The following is a 20,934-nucleotide window of genomic DNA, read 5'->3' as shown; positions in this document are numbered from 1 at the left end:
TGGACAATCAAGTTGGGGAAGCTAGAAACCAGGGTTGACAAACAAGGCTGAAGCTCTGGCACCCGTTCGCATCTAGGCTTTTTCAGACACCAAGCAATGGACAGGCAGTCAAGGACCACTACCTCCCCCCCCACCCCCCGCCCCGCCGCCAAAAAACAAAAAGCACTGCCCCATAAGGAGGTGTCTCTTTGGTGACCAGGGAAGGGAGCCACCTCTCTGGGCGCTCCGGCGGCCCCCTGAGCAGTTCGTCTCTTTTTGGTCGGTGGGTTTGTCATCTTCCGCCCCCAAACTTGCTGACCCTTTCAAAAGAGGAATTTGAGGGAGGGAGGGAGAGGGTCCCGGAAACGAGGATCTCAGGGAGGCGCTCAGCAGCTCCTTTGTTCCCACCGTGCGGGGGAGGGGTGGTATCCCGCTCGCCAGATGGCCGCGCCTGGACCGTGCGCGGACTCCGGAGACCGCGGCATGCAGTCTGTCAGTATTCCTGATCCTGCTCACTCTACCCGTCCCTGCCCGCATCCTGGTCTCCAAGGTGGCCACCGAGAGGGTGTCCGAGAAAGCTGAGCCACGATGACCGGTAGTAACCCCGCCGGAGGCGCCCTCCGCCAGGGTCAACGACCGCGCTTGCGCGGGGGCCCGCGAAGCGCCTAGCCGCCGCTCCCGGCCCATCACCCTATTGCCTAGCAACGCCCACCCGCGCGCCGCCATTGGGCCGTCGCGGACGGCCTCGGCACCCCATTGGTCTCGATGTGGAGCAGGCCACGCCCCTCAGCTCCGCGCGCGCTACGATCGCGGCGTGAAGTCGGCGGCGACACGGGCCTGTGGCCCCGCGTGGTCCCGGTGTCTTCCGCGCAGTCCCCAGTGTGACCAAGCACGCCCGTCCCACGCCGCGCGCGCGCACCGTGCACACCTGGCCCGGCCCCGGGGGTGGGGAGGGCGGGAGAGATGAGGGCGTCGGGCCCGGGCCCGCGTGGCCTGCGCGAGGCCGGGGGCGGGAGACGGAAGCGGGTGGGGGCCGCGCGCTCCTTCGGCGGCGGCGCGCGCCCGCGCAGGGTCCCGGCTGGGGGCGGCGCGCGCGGGCATCACCCCACCGGCGGCGGCGCGCCGGGTCCCGGGGCGCAGCCCCGACGCTCATTGGCCTGGGCGGCGCAGCCAAGCTGTCAGCCCATGTGGCGTGGCCGCGCGGGGATGGCCGCGGTTTAAATAGCGCCGGCGCGGCCTAGAGGGAGCCAGAGAGACGGCAGCGGCGTCCCCATCTAGTTCGCCTGTCGCGCTCCGCGCTCGTCGTCTGCCTCCAGAGCCCAGTCAGGTACGCGGCTCCGTTCCGGGGTCCGGGGCGGCAGGCCGGGAGTGCCGTGGCTCCGGCGGGAGGACGGGCGGGCGCCGATCCCCGGTATTCTTGCGCTCACAAAAGCGCCGCCGCTCCCCTCCGACGGCCAGCCACCCGGATGCTCGGTGCGGTGCGGCCGAGAGGGGCGCGGGAGGGGTGTGCGGAGGGCCAGCGCGGCGGGCCGCTGTCACGTGGGCGCCGCGCCAGCCCCGGTGCAGGAGGCTGGGCGCCGCGTGGATGGGGCCGGGGCCTTCGCCCGCGGCAGTGGGACGCGGGCGCCAGCTCGGAGAGGCCAGATGCGGGGTCTGGGTGCGCACGAGGCCTCAGGGGCCTCAGCGGAAGTCACCGGACTATCCAGGCCTCGCCGGCAGGGTGGCGCGGAAGCCTCCACGTTAGACCTACGGCTGCAAGGCCTGGACTGTCCTGGGCAAGTGCCCTGGGGACCCGAGGACCTCATGCAGCCCCTGCTGCTGCCTCCGCCAGGTTATTATAAGGTGTTCGGCCAGGTGACGAGAGGCTTGGACTGTCCCTGCTCCGCACTTAGCGGGGAGTAGTTAGTACTCCAGGTCGGATCTTGCAGGGTCCATGGGCAGGGGCTGTGTTTGCCTCTGCCCCGCCAGACCTGGGCACTCCATAGTAGTCGGGCCTGTTCCTTCTGAATCCTCAGCAAGCCTGGCGTCCTTGCTGGCCCTGAGCAGAACCCAGTCTCCATCCCCACCTGGAGAGGGAAGCGCCGGCTTCCCCGTGGCTTGAAGTGAGAGCATGGTTGCCAGTGTTCCAGACCCATCTCTCTTTGCAAGTTCCTGATTTGACCAGTACCCAGTAGGCACTGCCTGGAGGTCATATGGTCCCATGTAACTCCAGCGAGGCATGGTAGGGTCAGGCCATGTTATGTCGGTGCGAAAGGAAGGGATCAAAACCTTAGAAGTAGCTCTCTCGGTGCTCAGAGCCCTGAACACTCGGCTCATCCAGGCTGGGTACTGCTAGGGTTTTTCTGAGCCGTGGCTCTCAGAAAGTCAGTGCAGGACACTCAGGATGCTACCTGTGGATCAGGGTCCATCTTAACCAATTGATGGCTACATTGTGGCCTTGGCTGGGAATGACTGTGTGGGGCCCACCATGCTACCTTCCCCACAGAGAAGAGCCATGGAGGAGGTGGTGATAGCCGGCATGTCGGGCAAGTTGCCTGAGTCAGAGAACCTGCAGGAATTCTGGGCCAACCTCATTGGCGGTGTGGACATGGTCACAGACGATGACAGGCGATGGAAGGCCGGTGAGTGTTCCCTAGGATCGGGAGTCAATTGCCAAGGCATTTCCTGGAGACAGTGCTCGCCCGTTGAGATTCCTGTATAGTTGTGAGGTTGAGAACCAGTCAGAAGAAAAAGGACAGATGACTTGCTTGGGTCCTTCTGAAAGTCCCTTCTGCAGCCTGTACTCTGAGCCAGCTGCCGGTGTCTTAAGATGCTGATTTGACTCTCACACCCATCGGGCTCTAACTAGAGCCCAAGAGTGGCTCTACCTGATGGACAGGTGTGAGTCAGCATTGTGAGGCTGGCCTGGCCAACCATATCAGCAGCGGGTCTCCCGTCAGGATGGAGGTGACAGGGTGGTCGCCAACCTCAGCTCTGGCAGGTGTTTTGGGACCCCTCGTTCACAGTGAGGTTGGTTCGCTTCTTTATTGGAGCCTTCCCCAAGAAGAAGGAGCTCCTTGTTCCCTGGCTTCAGGGGCTGTGATGTTCCACAGGGCTCTATGGTCTGCCCAGGCGGTCTGGAAAGCTGAAGGACCTGTCCAAGTTCGATGCCTCCTTCTTTGGGGTCCACCCCAAGCAGGCTCACACAATGGACCCCCAGCTCCGGCTGCTGTTGGAAGTCAGCTATGAGGCTATTGTGGACGCAGGTGGGTCACTGGGATGCTCCTGCCCTTTGGAGAACATGAGGGCTGAGGGGGTAGCTCGGTGGTGGAACACTTGTCCAGTGTTCACAGGAACCTGGGTCTCATCCCCAGCTCTGTGGAAAGGAAGAGGAAATGTAACAATAGTATCTTCTTGGCTTTGAGATATCAGGAAAGCCTGGCATAGGCCTCTGGCTGTGTCCCCAGCCCTGATCTAGGGCCAGTGGCTCAGGAGGCGGGGGCCTTGGGTAGGTCACAGTTTCACAACTGTACACCAGTGGTGTCCCAGGCGCGCCCTGTTACCCCAGTTTCTTCACTCCCTGATCTCTGGCTGCTCTGGAGCTGAGGGCGGGGCTTACAGCAGGTAGTTCTGTAGGGGCTTGGCCTCCAGCTTTGGCAACGCAACAGTCCTGTCCAACAGGCTGTCTCTTGTGGAGACAGAGATCTGGATCCCACTGCTTGGGACATGGACGTGTTCCTTCCTAGGCCTAGAAGACCCCACAGTGGGCAGCCATTGTGGGTTGGTGTCGTGGTGGGAAGAGTGAGCTTCAGGTTGGTAGGAGCTAACTAGCCCTCGACATGATATGCAGCCACCCTGGCGTACAGTCTAAGATCAGGGGGTGCAGGACCCTGGCAGCTTCCATGGTGAACATGGAGGTTCCTAACTGGGCCTGTCTGGCTACCCATGCCCTATCAAAGGCTGGGCACAGCTCTCTGGGGGTTTACTTTCCCAGCTTGGACACTTGGCCTTTGTCTGCCTGTATCTCCTTATCTCAGCCTGTCCTGTGGCAGGCTGCCCTTGGCCCTAGAGAACTCATTGGCTAACGGGCCCTTGGGACCCACCAGTAACACCAGAGGCCAAAGGAGTTGCCTTTGGGACAATGGTGTCCTCTGTCCCTCCTGTGGTTGCAGACTGACCCAGACCTTAGAGGCCCACTGTTTCCCCTCTCACCCAAACCTGTGTGGCCAAACCTGAGCCTTACTGCTGCCCCCGGCAGGCATCAACCCAGCCTCGCTCCGAGGAACAAACACTGGTGTCTGGGTGGGTGTGAGTGGTTCCGAGGCATCGGAGGCCCTGAGCAGAGACCCTGAGACACTCCTGGGCTACAGCATGGTGGGCTGTCAGCGAGCCATGATGGCCAATCGGCTCTCCTTCTTCTTCGACTTCAAAGGTTGGTTTTCTCCCAGCCCTGGTGGGTGGACAGACCAGCCCTGGCATAGGCCTCACCTGCATGTGTCCATCCATCCGGGCAACCCTTTGGGATTCAGACTTCCTTGTTCTTGAGGAAAGCTGAGAGGGGTGCTCGAGGTCTGGGTAGGCCAGTGTCCGCCTTGGGGTACCAACACCTGCTTTATGCCCTTGCTCGCAGGGCCCAGCATTGCCCTGGACACAGCCTGCTCCTCCAGCCTGCTGGCACTACAGAGCGCCTATCATGCCATCCGTAGTGGGGAATGCCCTGCTGCCCTTGTGGGTGGCATCAACTTGCTGCTGAAACCCAACACCTCTGTGCAGTTCATGAAGCTGGGCATGCTCAGCCCAGAGGGTACCTGCAAGTCCTTTGATGACTCAGGTGAGGTTGGCATGGGGTTGTCTTTAGGCTTCCTATGCAGGGTTCCAGTCTGTACACAGAGTATGGCATCCTGACTCCCGCTGAGGCATATGGGGTCTGAGTGTACACACACACACACCATCATCTCAGAGTACCTGCCTGGCTTAGGTGTTGATCTGCCCTAGGGAATGGATATTGTCGCTCTGAGGCTGTGGTGGCGGTTCTGCTGACTAAGAAGTCCCTGGCCCGGCGGGTCTATGCCACTGTACTGAATGCTGGCACCAACACAGATGGCTGCAAGGAGCAAGGTGGGCACAGAGGGCAAAGAGAGCATGGGTCTCAAGAATGCAGAGGTGGAGTGTGCAAGGCTTCATACCTCCATTACCCCGTCTGCACCAGGTGTGACATTCCCCTCTGGAGAAGCCCAGGAACAGCTCATCCAGTCGTTGTATCGGCCAGCCGGCCTGGCCCCCGAATCCCTTGAGTACATTGAAGCCCACGGCACGGGCACCAAGGTGACAGCCCTTTCTAGCCCGTACCTGACCCCTGCACCTTTACTAGAGCGATTCCTGGCTGCAGCCTTAACCTCTTTGTGTCCCTTGCAGGTGGGTGACCCCCAGGAGCTGAATAGCATTGTGCGAGCCCTGTGTGCCTCCCGCCAGGGCCCTCTGTTAATCGGATCCACCAAATCCAACATGGGGCACCCTGAGCCTGCCTCAGGCCTTGCAGCCCTGGCTAAGGTGAGCAGGCTGGGCTCTGTGAGTCAGAAGTCTCCGATATGTGGGTAGCTGTGTACTGTGACCACCACTTACCTACCTGTGGGCTCCTGCCTGCACCGTGGCTGAGAAGGCAGGCAGGACGGGGCTACCCTGTGGTCTTCTGGACAGAGGAAACCCTTGCCTGCGAAAAGGATGGGCAGTTCTGAGGACGCATTTGGGCAGCCAGGTTCAGCAGAACGCCTCGTTCTGTGATGGCAAAGGAGGAGTGAGCCGGCAAATGCTCCGGCGTGTGCCCTTTCCTGATGGGTGACCCTCACACCTGCCTGTCCGTTTGTAGGGACCTTCAGCCCGTTTCTATATTGGGAGACATGTACAGTTTTCTGCAAGACCCACCTCTGAACTTCCATGCCTTCTAGGGCTGCTCCTGACTGGGGAGGGGGTGTGTTTTAGGGAGGTGGGTAGGCACACTTGGCTGGGGTCTGCTGCCCCCTAACTAACATGTGTTCTGGCTGCAGGTGCTGCTATCCCTGGAACATGGGGTTTGGGCCCCCAACCTGCATTTCCACAACCCCAACCCTGAAATCCCAGCCCTTCTTGATGGGCGGCTGCAGGTGGTGGATAGGCCCCTGCCTGTTCGTGGTGGCAATGTGGGCATCAACTCTTTTGGCTTTGGAGGTTCCAACGTCCACATCATCCTCCAGCCCAACACACGGCAGGCCCCTGTTCCTGCCCCACATGCTGCCCTTCCCCGTTTGCTGCACGCTAGTGGACGAACTGTAGAGGCGGTGCAAGGCCTGCTGGGACAAGGCCGCCAGCACAGCCAGGATTTGGCCTTTGTGAGCATGCTCAATGACATTGCAGCCACCCCTACAGCAGCCATGCCCTTCAGGGGTTATACTGTGCTGGGCATTGAGGGAGATGTCCAGGAAGTGCAGCAAGCGCCCGCCGGCAGACGCCCACTCTGGTTCATCTGCTCAGGTGAGCCTGCCCTTTGCTCCCAGGCTAACCCTCGGAGGGGGGCTGGCTACCTTTCCCTGAGGGCAAGGCTGGTAGGGTTCCATGCTGTGGCCCTGATAAGCTTTCTGGGACAGGGATGGGCACGCAATGGCGCGGGATGGGGCTGAGCCTCATGCGCCTGGACAGCTTCCGCGAGTCTATTCTGCGTTCTGATGAGGCTGTGAAACCATTGGGAGTAAAAGTGTCAGACCTGCTGCTGAGCACAGATGAGAGCACCTTCGATGACATCGTGCATGCCTTTGTGAGCCTCACTGCCATCCAGGTAGGTCACCAGCATAATGGTGGGGTCCTGGGACACTCAGAAGCAAGGAGCTATACTCTCCGGGATCACACAGTCCAGGATGTGGGCACCAACATGTATGCTTCCCTGGGCAGAGCAAGCCTGGGGAAGAGTAGGGCTTCCCAGGAGTCCTGACATCAGAGAGGCTAGTGGTCCCAGGGCTGTGTGAGTCACGTGACCTGTGTCTCCAACCCCCAGATTGCTCTCATAGACCTGCTGACCTCTGTGGGGCTGAAACCTGATGGCATCATTGGGCACTCGCTGGGAGAAGTTGCCTGTGGCTATGCCGATGGCTGTCTCTCCCAGAGGGAGGCTGTGCTTGCTGCCTACTGGAGAGGCCAGTGCATCAAGGACGCCCACCTCCCAGCTGGGTCCATGGCAGCTGTTGGTAGGTATCCTCTCGGGACCCCACCTCAGACACCGGGATCTTCTTGAAAGGGCAAAGTTCTGGGTTCTTCAAAACAATGAGCTGCCGCCTTGGAGGAAGAAGTGCGGTTACAAGGGGACAGGCCACTCTGCTCGGGTTGTATTCACAGGAGGCTTCAGTTCTTCTGAGCCCACAGACCTGAGCAAGACGGGAGATGAGGGGCAGAGAGCTACTTACTTGACCCTAGGTGGTCATTGCCCAGCTCCTCCATTACTTACCCCTGACACCCCCCAAGGGTCATTTCTGAGGTGAGACCTGGCCCCTTTCCCATGCTAACTCCATAATGACACCTCCTCTTGAGATCAGACGCAGAGGAAGGTGAAAGTGCCCTAGGAAGGCCAGTTCTGAGGCTGTCATTACGTCATCTCATTCCACAACACCCTTGGCCCCAGGTGGTGCTCATGGCAGAATCCTGGTTCAGGGTGTGGGTGGGGACCCGCTCTGAGGCCAGCCACTCTTGATTGCAGGTTTGTCCTGGGAGGAATGTAAACAGCGCTGCCCCCCTGGTGTGGTGCCTGCCTGTCACAACTCTGAGGACACTGTGACCATCTCTGGACCTCAGGTGGGCCCTGCAACCATAGCAGGACTTCTCTCCCCTGATTTTTGCCCTGGCCCTACACAGGAGGCTAAAGGGCCCAGTGGTGAGCTGTACCTGTCCCCATCCCTGCTGTTTCTGACAAGGGACAGCCTGCTCAGACCCCTCTGACCGCTGGCTCTGCTGCCTGCAGGCTGCAGTGAGTGAGTTCGTGGAGCAGCTGAAGCAGGAGGGTGTGTTTGCCAAGGAGGTGCGGACAGGTGGCCTGGCCTTCCACTCCTACTTCATGGAAGGCATTGCTCCCATGCTGCTGCAGGCTCTTAAGAAGGTGAGTGCCTGGCCACATACGTGGACCTAAGGGTGTGGTAACTTGACTCCACTTGTTAACCAAGCTTCTGTGTTCAGGTGATCCGGGAACCACGGCCACGCTCAGCTCGCTGGCTCAGCACCTCCATTCCTGAGGCCCAGTGGCAGAGCAGCCTGGCCCGCACATCTTCTGCTGAGTACAACGTCAACAACTTGGTGAGCCCCGTGCTCTTCCAGGAAGCACTGTGGCATGTCCCCGAGAATGCTGTGCTGCTAGAGATTGCTCCCCATGCACTGCTGCAGGTGAGCAGTGGGTCTGCCCGGGGAAGGGGCGCAGCAGCCTGCCAGTCACTGGAGAGGATGAGTGTGGCGTGCAGGAGGTCAGAGCCCAGCCCTCCTTTGCCATGCACAGGCTGTCCTGAAGCGGGGCGTGAAGCCCAGCTGCACCATCATCCCCTTGATGAAGAGGGACCATAAAGATAACCTGGAGTTCTTCCTCACCAACCTTGGCAAGGTGCACCTCACAGGGTAGGTTCCCCTGCTCCCTGCTGCTCCTGGGGGCCCATTCCACCCTCCATGAGAGGGGTTACTGTGGGCCTCGTTCAGTTCTGGCCCTGTTTGGCCATCTTGGGATCTTGAAACAAATGGAGCCACAAGTGTCTCGGACCTGGGGCAGGTGTGTCACTAGGCTCTCTCCACCAGCATCGATGTCAACCCTAATGCCCTGTTCCCGCCTGTGGAGTTTCCGGCACCCCGAGGGACTCCTCTGATCTCCCCTCACATAAAGTGGGACCACAGTCAGACCTGGGATGTCCCAGCTGCTGAAGACTTCCCCAATGGCTCCAGTTCCTCCTCTGCTACAGTCTACAACATTGGTGAGCTGGGCCTCATGGTAGGGAGGTTCCTTCCCAGGCACATTGGCCAGTGCTGAGGTCTCTGTCCCTTACAGATGCCGGTCCTGAGTCTCCTGACCACTACCTGGTCGACCACTGCATTGATAGCCGGGTCATCTTCCCTGCCACTGGCTACCTGTGCCTGGTGTGGAAGACACTGGCCCGCAGCCTGGGCCTGTCCCTAGAAGAGACTCCCGTGGTGTTTGAGGATGTCACCCTTCATCAGGCCACCATATTGCCCAAGACAGGTAAGAGACACCCTCAGCAGGGGCCGCTGGGATGTTGAGGGCTCTGCTCTGACTTTTCTTCTCTGCAGGGACTGTGTCTCTGGAGGTGCGGCTGCTAGAAGCCTCCCATGCCTTTGAAGTGTCTGACAGTAGCAACCTGATAGTGAGTGGTAAGTGGGACCTGGCTGGACCTGTGGGGCCTGGGACCCCGATCCCAGCCAGCCCTGCGCTCAGGTCCTCCTGCTGTTCCGTCTCCTACAGGAAAAGTGTACCAGTGGGAAGACCCTGACTCCAAGCTCTTCGACCACCCTGCAGACCTGAACGCCCCTGAGTCTGCCCCTGCCTCCCGCTTGACCCAGACAGAAGTGTACAAGGAGTTGAGGCTGCGTGGATATGATTATGGCCCTCACTTCCAGGGCATCTTTGAGGCCAGCCTTAAAGGTGGGCAGGAGCATCCCGGAGTCTGAGCACAATTGCCAGGACCATCTCCTCCCATTGGGGGGAAGTAGAGGCCCCTGGAGCAGGTGCTATCTGGAGTCCTGACCCGGCCCCTCTGCTACAGGCGAACAGGGCAAGCTGCTCTGGAAAGACAACTGGGTGACCTTCCTGGACACCATGCTACAGATCTCCATTCTGGGTGACAGTCAGCAGAGTCTGCGGCTACCTACCCGAGTGACGTCCATCCACATTGACCCCGCAACCCACCTGCAGAAGGTGTACACGCTGGAGGGGGAGACTCAAGGTAGCTCTGACCCCTCACTCTGTGCATCTGTGTCCTTGCTGGGCACTGCCGATGCTGACCAGTGTGTCTCCATAGTGGCCGATGTGACGACGAGCCTCTGTCTGGGCAGCACAGTGTCTGGTGGGGTCCACATGTCAAGGATACACACAACAGCAGCCCCACGGCGGCAGCAGGAACAGCTGGTTCCCACCTTGGAGAAGTTCATTTTCACGCCCCACGTGGAGGCTGGGTGCCTGTCTGAGAGCCCTGCCCTCCAGAGGGAGCTGCAGCTGTGTAAGGGTAAGGCCGCTCTCCATGTCTAGGCACAGCATTCTGCTGCATCCCTTCGTCCTCTGGCCAAAGGACAAGCTGGGGAATGGGTCCTGAAGTTGGCTGGAGGCCTTGGAAAACAGACCTTTCTCCCTCTCAGGTCTGGCCCAGGCTCTGCAGACCAAGGCCACCCAGCAAGGACTGAAGATGGCAGCACCTGGGCTGGAGGACCCATCACAGCATGGACTGTCTCGGCTGCTGGCAGCTGCCTGCCAGCTGCAGCTCAACGGGAATCTGCAGCTGGAGCTGGGCGAGGCGCTGGCTCAAGAAAGGTTCCTGCTGCCAGAAGACCCTTTGGTCAGCGGTCTCCTTAACTCCCAGGCACTCAAGGCCTGCATCGACACAGCCCTGGAGAACTTGCCTAGCCTCAAGATGAAGGTGGTAGAGGTGGGTGCCGGAAGGGTAGACAGGTCGTATATATGCATGGATCCAGGGTGATCTCAGACCTGAAAGCAGGCAGTCATGGTGCAGCTGCTTTCTGTGGTCTTCGAAATCACTCCTACCAGCCCAGGAACGTCATACCAGAAGGAAAGCTTCTAGGAAAGAATTCCTGAAAAAAAAAAATTTAAAAAAAAAAAAGAATTTGGATGCCTTGGGCTCCAAGATGGGACCTCGTTGACAGGCTTGGGGGGTAGAAAGAGCCTCCTAGTTGGCGTTACCACAGGCCCAGGGATGCCTACCCAGCCCCCAGGTTTTTGCTGTTTCCTAGAGGCAGCAGATCTAAGATGTTCCCCCACCCCAGGTGCTGGCAGGAGAAGGTCACTTGTATTCCTACATCCCGGCACTGCTCAACACCCAGCCTATGCTACAACTGGAATATACAGCCACCGACCAGCACCCCCAGGCCCTACAGGATATTCAGGCCAAGCTGCAGCAGTGTGACGTTGCTCAGGGCCAATGGAACCCTGAGGATCCTGCCCCCAGCAGCCTGGGTGCATCTGACCTTCTGGTTTGCAACTGTGCAGTGGCCAGGCTGGCCAACCCAGCCTCGGCCCTGAGTAACATGGTGGATGCCCTCAAGGAAGGTGGTTTCCTGCTAATGCACACGGTGCTCAGAGGTCATTCTCTTGGGGAGATCTTGGCCAGCCTCCCCTCTGCGGTGCAGCCTGGGCCCAGCCTCCTAAGCCAGGTACTGCTGCTGGGTGTGCAGGGCAGGTGAGGGCTGAGTAGAGCCCTACCAGCTCGGCACTTACGTCAGACCTCATGCCGTCACACAGGAAGAGTGGGAGAGCCTGTTCTCAAAGAAGGGGCTGCACCTAGTGGCCCTTAAGAAGTCATTCTATGGTACTGCACTCTTTCTATACCGCCGAGCCACGCCGCAGGACAACCCCCTCTTCCTGCCTGTGGAAGATACCAGCTTCCAGTGGGTGGACTCTCTGAAGGTCAGGTCCTGGGGCTGGGTACCTTTCCTTGCCCTCCCTGGCATGGGACCCTCCTGGAGGCTGACCCTTCTTTGTCCTGCAGAGCATTCTGGCTACATCATCCTCCCAACCTGTGTGGCTCACAGCCATGGATTGCCCCACCTCAGGTGTTGTAGGCTTGGTGAACTGTCTCCGCAAAGAGCCTGGTGGACACCGGATTCGGTAGGAGAGACCCTGAGAGGTTCCCACACGCCCTCACGCCCTCCCACCCACCCTTGATGTCTTTCCTTTCGTCCCACAGGTGCATCCTGCTGTCCAACCTCAGCAGCACGTCTCATACCCCCAAGCTGGACCCTGGCTCTCCAGAGCTGCGGAAGGTGCTAGAGACTGACCTGGTGATGAACGTGTACCGTGATGGGGCCTGGGGTGCCTTCCGCCACTTCCTGTTAGAGAAGGGTGAGCCCATCGCTGCCTGTCCTGCACTTGCCAGGCCAAGGAAGAGGTGGGGGGCAAAGAGCCCGGCCAGGTAGGCCCTGTGACATTCTTGCTTCCTTTTGTCTTCAGACAAGCCCGAGGAGCAGACATCACATGCCTTCATAAATGTCCTTACCCGAGGAGACCTTGCCTCTATCCGCTGGGTCTGCTCTCCCCTGAAACACGCCCAGCCCGCCAGCCCAGGAGCACAGCTCTGTACTGTCTACTATGCCTCACTCAACTTCCGCGACATCATGCTCGCCACGGGCAAGCTGTCCCCAGATGCCATCCCAGGTGCGGCTGAGTGGCTAGGGGTAGTGCATGTGCAACCCAGGGAGAAGTCCTGGGGAGGAAAGGGCTCCCCACACCAGGGCCGCCTACACTTGCACCCCCATACCCTGGACAACCCAAAGAGGGGACCCTTAGCACTGCATGTGCCTCCCCTCTGTCTCCCTGCAGGTAAATGGGCCAACCGGGACTGCATGCTGGGCATGGAGTTCTCAGGCCGTGATAGGAGTGGCCGGCGTGTGATGGGGCTGGTGCCTGCAGAGGGCCTGGCCACCTCCGTCCTGCTGTCACCGGACTTCCTCTGGGAAGTGCCCTCCAGCTGGTAAGTGGGCCGGCTGCAGCTGGGGGTGGCATGATCTTAGAGTTGGTGGCCAGACTGAGGTGATCCTGTGCTGTGTCCTCAGGACCCTGGAGGAGGCCGCCTCTGTGCCCGTCGTCTACACCACTGCCTACTACTCCCTGGTGGTGCGAGGGCGTGTGCAGCGCGGAGAAACTGTGCTCATCCACTCGGGCTCCGGTGGGGTGGGCCAGGCCGCCATCTCCATTGCCCTCAGTCTGGGCTGCCGAGTCTTCACCACTGTGGGTAAGGGCCCTGCCCCTAGAACCCCAGACCTTGAGCTCTGTGATCCAGGCTCACCAGGGCCTCTCTCCTCACAGGCTCAGCTGAGAAGCGAGCCTACCTCCAGGCCAGGTTCCCTCAGCTCGATGACACCAGCTTTGCTAATTCACGAGACACGTCATTCGAGCAGCATGTGTTACTGCACACTGGAGGCAAAGGTAGGTGCCCACCTGGGCCATTGCCAGGGAGTGGTTCACGCATTCAGTCTAGCCCTCTGGACTGATTGAGCCCACATGACCCAGAGAATCTGTGTTTATCACCCTAGGGGTCGACCTGGTACTCAACTCCCTGGCAGAAGAGAAGCTCCAGGCCAGTGTCCGGTGCCTCGCTCAGCATGGCCGCTTCCTAGAGATCGGCAAATTTGATCTTTCCAACAACCACCCCCTGGGTTAGTAGTCCTGGGGGCAGGGGTGGGGGCTAGTGTGGGGTCACCGGGGTCTCCACCGGTGACCGTGACTCTCCCGTTCAGGCATGGCCATCTTCTTGAAGAATGTCACTTTCCACGGGATCCTGCTGGACGCACTTTTTGAGGAGAACAATGAGACCTGGCGGGAGGTGGCAGCCCTGCTGCAGGCTGGCATCCGGGATGGGGTGGTGAAACCCCTCAAGTGCACAGTGTTCCCCAAGAACCAGGTGGAGGATGCCTTCCGCTACATGGCTCAGGGGAGACACATTGGCAAAGTCGTTGTCCAGGTGAGGCAGCCCTGCGTACCTGCGCTGGCTTTGCCTGGCAGAATTTAGTTTTTCTGATTCCTCTCTCTTCTGCGTGATATTTGCATGCCACAGCACGTATGAAGAGACGAAGGACACCTAAGAGCAGCCAGTGCTTCTAACCACTGAGCCGTCTCTCCAGTCCCATTAACTAACTCTGACATCTTAAATTAATCCGTTTCTGTTCGTCTGTGTACCACCATGAGGCTGTTTGCCTACTGCTAAGGTTCCAGCAGCTTCTTTCTCATGGCGTCTCTTTGGCTCCACCTACTCTTCCAGCCTGGTTATATTCTGCCCTCCCATAGGCCAAAGCAGCTCTATTCCTTAGCGAATACGAGCACCACGTATACAGAAGGACTCCCACACCATTGCTCCTCATCTCACTGGTCCTTGGGTTGATTCTGAGCCACTACTCTTTATCTGCAGGTGCGGGAGGAGGAGCCAGAGGCTGTGCTCCCAGGGGCTCAGCCCACCCTGATTTCTGCTATTGCCAAGACCTTTTGCCCAGCCCACAAGAGTTACATCATCACTGGTGGCTTAGGTGGCTTTGGCCTGGAGCTGGCCCGGTGGCTTGTGTTCCGGGGGGCCCAGAGGCTTGTGCTAACTTCCCGGTCTGGAATCCGCACAGGTAAGCAAATAGGGGCACTTGGGGCCCCTTTGGTGGAAGGTGTTCTGGGAGGGGCTGTAGGCCACTCCCTCTCCTCCGGTGCAGCCTCACAGCCCTGTGTCCCACAGGCTACCAAGCCAAGCAGGTTCGAGAGTGGAGGCGCCAGGGCATACATGTGCTAGTGTCAACAAGCAATGCCAGCTCACTGGAGGGGGCCCGTGCTCTCATCACTGAAGCCACAAAGCTTGGGCCTGTTGGAGGTGTCTTCAACCTGGCCATGGTGAGAAAGGCATCCTGGGCTCCAGATACCTCCAAAGCCTGAGACCCAGGGTAGAACCCCAGAGCTGCAGCAAGCACTAAAACCTTTTCTCCCAGGTCCTGAGAGACGCTATGCTAGAGAACCAGACGCCAGAGCTTTTCCAGGATGTCAACAAGCCCAAATACAATGGTACCCTGAACCTTGACAGGTAGGCAGTACCTCCATTTGGTCCCACCTGTATTGGTCCCCCCGGGCCTGGGGGTCTGGGGGGAGCAAATCTGTGCCACCTGTGGCCTTCTCTGGACTGCCTTGGAGAGGTTATGGGCATGATAAAGTGATACGAACACCCACCCACAGGGCAACCCGGGAAGCCTGCCCTGAGCTGGACTACTTTGTGGCCTTCTCCTCTGTAAGCTGTGGACGTGGTAATGCTGGACAAACCAACTATGGCTTCGCCAACTCTGCCATGGAGCGTATATGCGAGCAGCGCCAGCACGATGGCCTCCCAGGTGGGCCTCTGCCCAGCCCACCCATGCTGTGACTTCACACGTTCCGCAAAGCCCCTCACCCACTGCCTCCCTTGCTCACAGGCCTTGCCGTACAGTGGGGTGCTATCGGTGATGTGGGCATCGTCCTGGAAGCGATGGGTACCAATGACACCGTCATCGGTGGCACACTGCCACAGCGTATTGCCTCTTGCATGGAGGTGCTGGACCTCTTCCTGAACCAGCCGTATGCAGTCCTGAGTAGTTTTGTGTTGGCTGAGAAGAAAGCTGTGGCCCGCGGTGATGGCAATGCCCAACAGGATCTGGTGAAGGCCATAGCACATATCCTAGGTGAGCCAGCTTCAGGAACCCGCCTAGCTCTCCGAGCCTTAGCTTCCCCATCTATAGAAGCAGAGGACAGGGTTATGTGGCCTGGGGAGCTATGACCACAGTGATGTTTGCTTATAGAGAAAAACAGATTTGTTCTAGGCCAGCACTCCCAGCCTGTGCCTAGTTCCCATGTCCAGGTTGTCCTCATCCCCCTCCCCTTCTAAATAAAAAATCCCCTTTGGCAGGCATCCGAGACCTGGCGGGTATTAACATGGACAGCTCGCTGGCAGATCTCGGCCTAGACTCACTCATGGGTGTAGAAGTACGCCAGATCCTGGAACGTGAACATGACCTGGTGCTACCCATGCGTGAAGTGCGGCAACTCACGCTTCGGAAGCTGCAAGAACTGTCCTCCAAGACTGACTCAGCGAGTGGTGCGTACCCGGCAGCAGGTTATGAGAGGGTCTTCGTGTGTCCCGTCCGAGCTTCCAGCACCGGGGCAACAGTACGGTCCTTTCTCCAAAGAGCACTTGGAGCTGGGCGGTAGTGGTGCTTGTCTTTAATCCCAGCTCTAGGGAGGCAGAGGCAGTTGGAGCTCTGTGAGTTCAAGGCCAACCTGGTCTACAGAGTGAGTGCCAGGACAGGCTCCAAAGCTACAGAGAAACCCTGTCTTGAAAAAACAAACAAACAAAAAACCAAAGAGTGTTTGCTTAGTACATGTGTAGTGTACCAGAACCCACATACCAAGGCTAGCCTATATCATACTCTATCCTTACAGAGGTGACAGCCCCCAAGTCCAAGAATGACTCGGCCCTGAAGCAGACCCAGCTGAACCTGAGCACCCTGCTTGTGAACCCCGAGGGCCCAACCCTCACTCGGCTCAATTCGGTGCAGAGCTCTGAGCGGCCTCTGTTCCTGGTGCACCCCATTGAAGGCTCTACCACTGTGTTCCACAACCTGGCTGCCAAGCTCAGCATGCCCACCTACGGCCTGCAGTGCACCCAAGGTACTGCACATGTGCTGGGGCGGCGCTCGTGCCTGGGGACTCCATTCCCCACTAAGTATTGAGCCCTGTGCTGTCTTGCAGCGGCTCCTCTGGACAGCATCCCGAACCTGGCTGCTTACTACATCGACTGCATCAAGCAGGTGCAGCCCGAGGGGCCCTACCGAGTGGCTGGGTACTCCTTCGGGGCCTGTGTGGCCTTTGAGATGTGTTCTCAGCTGCAGGCCCAGCAGGGCTCAGCCCCCACCCACAACAGCCTCTTCCTGTTTGACGGCTCACACACCTTCGTGCTGGCCTACACCCAGGTAAGAGCAGGGCCAACTGGTCCTAAGTGCTGCCACCTATGTCTTGGATGTGAACGCATTTCTTCCGGGAGGGTCCTGGTCACTTTGACACTTGGTGCAGCAGTGTCTCCTCCCGTGACAGAGCTATCGGGCAAAGATGACCCCAGGCTGTGAGGCCGAGGCCGAGGCTGAGGCCATATGCTTCTTCATAAAGCAGTTCATTGATGCAGAGCATAACAAGGTAGGTCAGGAGACACCTGGAGTGGGCAGGAAAGGCAGGCTGGAGCTGAGAATGACATGGGGAGAGAGATGGGGTGCTTCTTTAGATCCCTGTCTCCCTAGTGGAAGGCGGGGCACACTAGTCCCATCCCGATACTCAGAACCGTTCCCTCCAGATGCTAGAGGCCCTGCTACCACTGAAAAGCCTGGAGGACCGGGTGACTGCTGCTGTTGACCTCATCACCAAAAGCCACCACAGCCTGGACCGCCGTGAGCTAAGCTTTGCTGCCCTGTCCTTCTACTACAAGCTGCGGGCAGCTGACCAGTATAAACCCAAGGCCAAGTACCATGGCAATGTGACACTGTTGCGTGCCAAGACAGGCGGTACTTATGGTGAGGACCTGGGTGCCGACTACAACCTCTCTCAGGTGAGTGGGGCGGGTGAGGCAGACGCATCTGCAGAGGCACACTGGCTGGTGGCGTCACAGTGAGATGTCCACATTTGCAGGTGTGCGACGGGAAGGTTTCTGTGCACATCATCGAGGGAGACCACCGCACGCTGCTGGAGGGCAGCGGCCTGGAGTCCATCATCAACATCATCCACAGCTCCCTGGCTGAGCCTCGAGTGAGTGTGCGGGAGGGCTAGACCTACATGAAGCCACGCTCCACACCCGCCATCAGAGATGCTCCAAGCCCCACCACACCCTAAATGCAGGGACTGGGAGGGTCCTGCTGGTGGGACCCCCTGCTCCCAGTGGCCTAGCACCACCCCCTCCCTTGGTGGCTGCTAGAAACAGGACCATCACGTGTCCCAGCTACCTAGTGGGGTTCCCAGAGCCACTGACTTGGAGACACCCTGGTCTGTGAAGAGTCAGTGGAGACGTGCAGAAGCCAAACTGAGCCTTTTCTGCCGTGTGGCCTCTGCCACGCTGGCTGTTTCTCCATAAATTCTCATATTTATTGCATTGCTGGGAAAGACCCCCATTGCTCATTCTAGAACCCCTTAAAATGTGGGGCAAATTTCTGGTGAGGTTTCCAGACCCACTACACACAGGCTGCTGGCTGGAGCCCCTTTTTATCCTGGCCCTGCCTACTGCGGGGCAGGGTATGGAGAGGGCTGGTTCCTGGAGGATGAGGACCCCAGCAGACACTGTAGCCCATGGCCCTTGGCCCCCAGTACCCCGGCTGCACCCATGATGCAGGGCCATGCTGACCCTGCGGACCGCACCGGACACTGACTTTGTTTTCCAAGAAAAGATTCAAATTGCTACTTGGGTTTTGAATTTATTGCGACTGTCAGTGTAAAGCACCACGTCTGGACTGATTTTTACACCAATGGTAAAAGTGCTGCTCTTGATGCTGTGCCCTTTCCACATTAAACCACGTGTGAGCACTGGCTCTGCTCCCTCTGTCCAGTCCCTGACCTGGGCTTCAGGTTCCAGCACCACACCCTAGAGGGAGCAGCCGTGGGGCCGCTGGAGACCGCGAGCTGCGGTGTGAGCAGAATATCTCCACCCTCACGTCGCTCTGGGCATCAGCTCAGTTGGTGCCAAACCAGACACTAGAGCAAAACCTCAGCAGCCCTTGGCTGGTGTGAGAAACAGGTGACATGGCCAGAACAGAGGATAACACAGAAAAGTTGAGGTCTCTAAGGTCCCTGGGGAATGCAGGCACAGCCTCATGGGCCCACAGGGCAGCTAGCTTGTATGTATGGGCTTGGGGATAAGCCATGGTGGATCTTGTAAGGCAGCCTTTTGGGGGTCAAGGCCCCTAAACTTATGTCCAGCAGAGACTCGGCAGTGGTATCTTCAGCATCTGTCCACAGGTGGCCGCATACAGCTGCACCCTGGCCAGCCTGGAGAACCTCTCAGTGGGGGTGCAAATAGGGTGCTCAGAAGGGGTCTCGTCCCAGCCGGTGGTTAGCCCAAGACTGATAAGCATCTGGTTAGCTCTCATTCACCCTAGAACGTTCCTTAAAAGCTCTGTGTTGTCTCTATGTCTGGTTAGAGAATGGATTTCTACGCCAGCCCAGAAAGGCCTGCCTCCCTCACCCTGCCGTGGGACCTTTAGGGACTCACGTGGTGTTGTATAAGTCCATTTTGTGACCAGCAATAAAATCTTGAGACTCCTGCTCTGTCTTCCATGTGATTTCAGCAGTGCTGGGTCTGGTGGTGCCCCTCAGCGGGTAGAGTCATGCTCCGTGACCCGAGTTTGATCCCTGGAACCCACATAAAAGTAGGAAAAACTAATAGCCCTCTGACCATGCGTGTCAAGTGGAACAATACTAAAATAAGTGGGAAAAAATTCAAGAGCAGTCGCTATTCACAGGCGTCTTGAGAGAGATGGTAGAGGGCAAAATTTAACATCTGGCTTCGTGGCTTGGCACTGAGTCCTGCCATCAGTCAGAAATAATCGTCTGCAGCCCCTGCTCTAGTGGTGTGAGTTTACCTTGTGCACTTGAGCAGTAGAGATGGCTTCAAGGGGCAAGAACTCTGGCTGATTTTGCAGAGGAGCCAGATCAGGTTCCCAGCAACCTTGGCCAGTTTATAGACATACATGCAAACAAGACGTTAACATACATAAAACTAAAAGAATGAACAAAAGCCCCAAGACCATAAGGCTCTCTTTGGTTTTTGAAGATGGTTTCTCTTAACAGCTCTGGCAGTTCTGGGATTCACTTTATAGACCAGGCTGGCATCAAACTCACAGAGACCCGCCTCTCTCTGCCTCCTGAGTTCTGGAATTAAAGGCATTCACGCCACCTCTTGGCCTAAGGGTCAAAGCTTCTAACTAAACTGCTCCCTACAAATCTCAGCGAGACTCTGGAAAATTGGGTACCTGTGCCCCCATCCCCTCAGCAGGCCGAGGCCAGACTGGGCTATAGATAAGAAGCAGGGGGATGCCTGGCAATGGTGGCACACCTTTAATCACAGAGGAGTTCAAAACTAGCCTGGACAGCCGGGGCTACACACAAACCTACCTGGGGCAGGGCGGGGTGGGGGGTGGACGGGGAGACAAGGTCACAAGATCACCTATCAAGACACCCAGAATAGACACCAACTTAGGATACCAACCAACAGAAGTAAGTTGGTAACTTCAGGTGTTCAGAATAGAAAAGTATGTAAGCAAGAGAAGGGACTCTGAGAACCCGGGGAGAGAGAGAAATCTTTATTATTGTTATTAAATAGTGAACAGAGCCCAGGAAGAGATAGGACCTTGTGGGTAATGTGGAGTCCCAGAGTAAGAGGGCAGGGGCGCAGCTTGAGAGGAAAAAGTGGTCTTTGTCTAATGTGCACAAGGCCCTGCTTTCAATCCGTAGAACTGGAAAAGCGGGGTGGGGGTTCACTTTCAAACTTGCAGGTTCAGGAAGCAAACAGGTCGTATGCTACGGTCTATCACAGTCAAACTGCTCAAAATCCAACAAGAAGCAAAAACCTGAGCGGTGGGAAGATGGACTGAGTGGTGCTCCCCGTCATCCCAGAGCTGAGAGTTTACACATGGTATCTGTTGAGCGTGGGCGTGGAAATAAAACCAAATACTAAGTCCTAAATACGAGAGCCACTGTTGAATGTGTGTTTCCTTTAATGTCCAGGAAACGAGATAGGAGGAGCTTGGAGAGTCTAAGGGCACAGACTAGATGCTAGATGCCCCAATCCCATCAGGTCTCCAGGACATGTAGTGTACAACTGCGACCTGAATACTTGAGGCAAGAAGATTGCTGCTACCAGCTCAAGGATAACCTCAGCTACATGTGTGTTCAATGGATTTGGGAATGTGGGTCAATTGGTAGAGGGCTTGCCCAGAATTTCCGAGGCCCTGAGTTCCAACCTCAGAAAAAGAGCAGGAAGGTAGGCAATCTGGGCCTCTGGCCAGGAGAGCTAGCATAGCAAACCAGAACCGCAGGGAGCCCCACCGCCTTCCCTCTAGTGGTGTCAGAAAGGCTGGGGGAGGGGGTGCCAGAGACATTCACTGCGACCCCTCCAAGCCCTGATCTGAAGAAAAAGGAAGATCCCTTGAGGCAACAGCAGCCAGGTCTTTTACCTTTCTGTCCTGGTAGGAGACGGACCAACC

The 20,934-nt window shown here is 58.0% G+C and overlaps 1 protein-coding gene across 1 annotated transcript; it reads left to right on the top strand.

The window, feature by feature from the left end:
* The first annotated feature begins 1,162 nt into the window (after positions 1-1,162).
* LOC121444583 (fatty acid synthase) lies at positions 1,163-18,993 on the top strand. The gene is made up of 43 exons (XM_041646416.1): positions 1,163-1,306; positions 2,465-2,600; positions 3,072-3,224; positions 4,217-4,390; positions 4,589-4,789; positions 4,954-5,076; positions 5,168-5,283; positions 5,374-5,508; positions 6,003-6,465; positions 6,579-6,766; positions 6,983-7,172; positions 7,679-7,773; positions 7,940-8,074; positions 8,152-8,355; positions 8,465-8,580; positions 8,755-8,927; positions 9,002-9,193; positions 9,262-9,342; positions 9,434-9,613; positions 9,735-9,914; positions 9,990-10,193; positions 10,324-10,610; positions 10,966-11,352; positions 11,441-11,605; positions 11,688-11,806; positions 11,886-12,040; positions 12,149-12,352; positions 12,518-12,668; positions 12,751-12,929; positions 13,004-13,123; positions 13,231-13,353; positions 13,435-13,658; positions 14,103-14,304; positions 14,412-14,563; positions 14,659-14,750; positions 14,900-15,051; positions 15,133-15,378; positions 15,603-15,791; positions 16,136-16,363; positions 16,445-16,665; positions 16,787-16,885; positions 17,040-17,291; positions 17,372-18,993. Exons 2-43 carry the CDS (start codon positions 2,474-2,476, stop codon positions 17,507-17,509), a joined length of 7,515 nt encoding a protein of 2,504 aa, XP_041502350.1. The 5' UTR covers positions 1,163-1,306; positions 2,465-2,473; the 3' UTR covers positions 17,510-18,993.
* Positions 18,994-20,934: the final 1,941 nt, after the last annotated feature.

The sequence above is a fragment of the Microtus oregoni genome, unplaced genomic scaffold (genome assembly GCF_018167655.1).
Source record: "Microtus oregoni isolate MIOR12 unplaced genomic scaffold, Mior012 000134F_ref0000037, whole genome shotgun sequence".
In the NCBI taxonomy this organism is placed as follows: domain Eukaryota; kingdom Metazoa; phylum Chordata; class Mammalia; order Rodentia; family Cricetidae; genus Microtus; species Microtus oregoni.
Note: the sequence above shows the minus strand (reverse complement) of the source record. Positions and strands in the feature narration are given on the sequence as shown.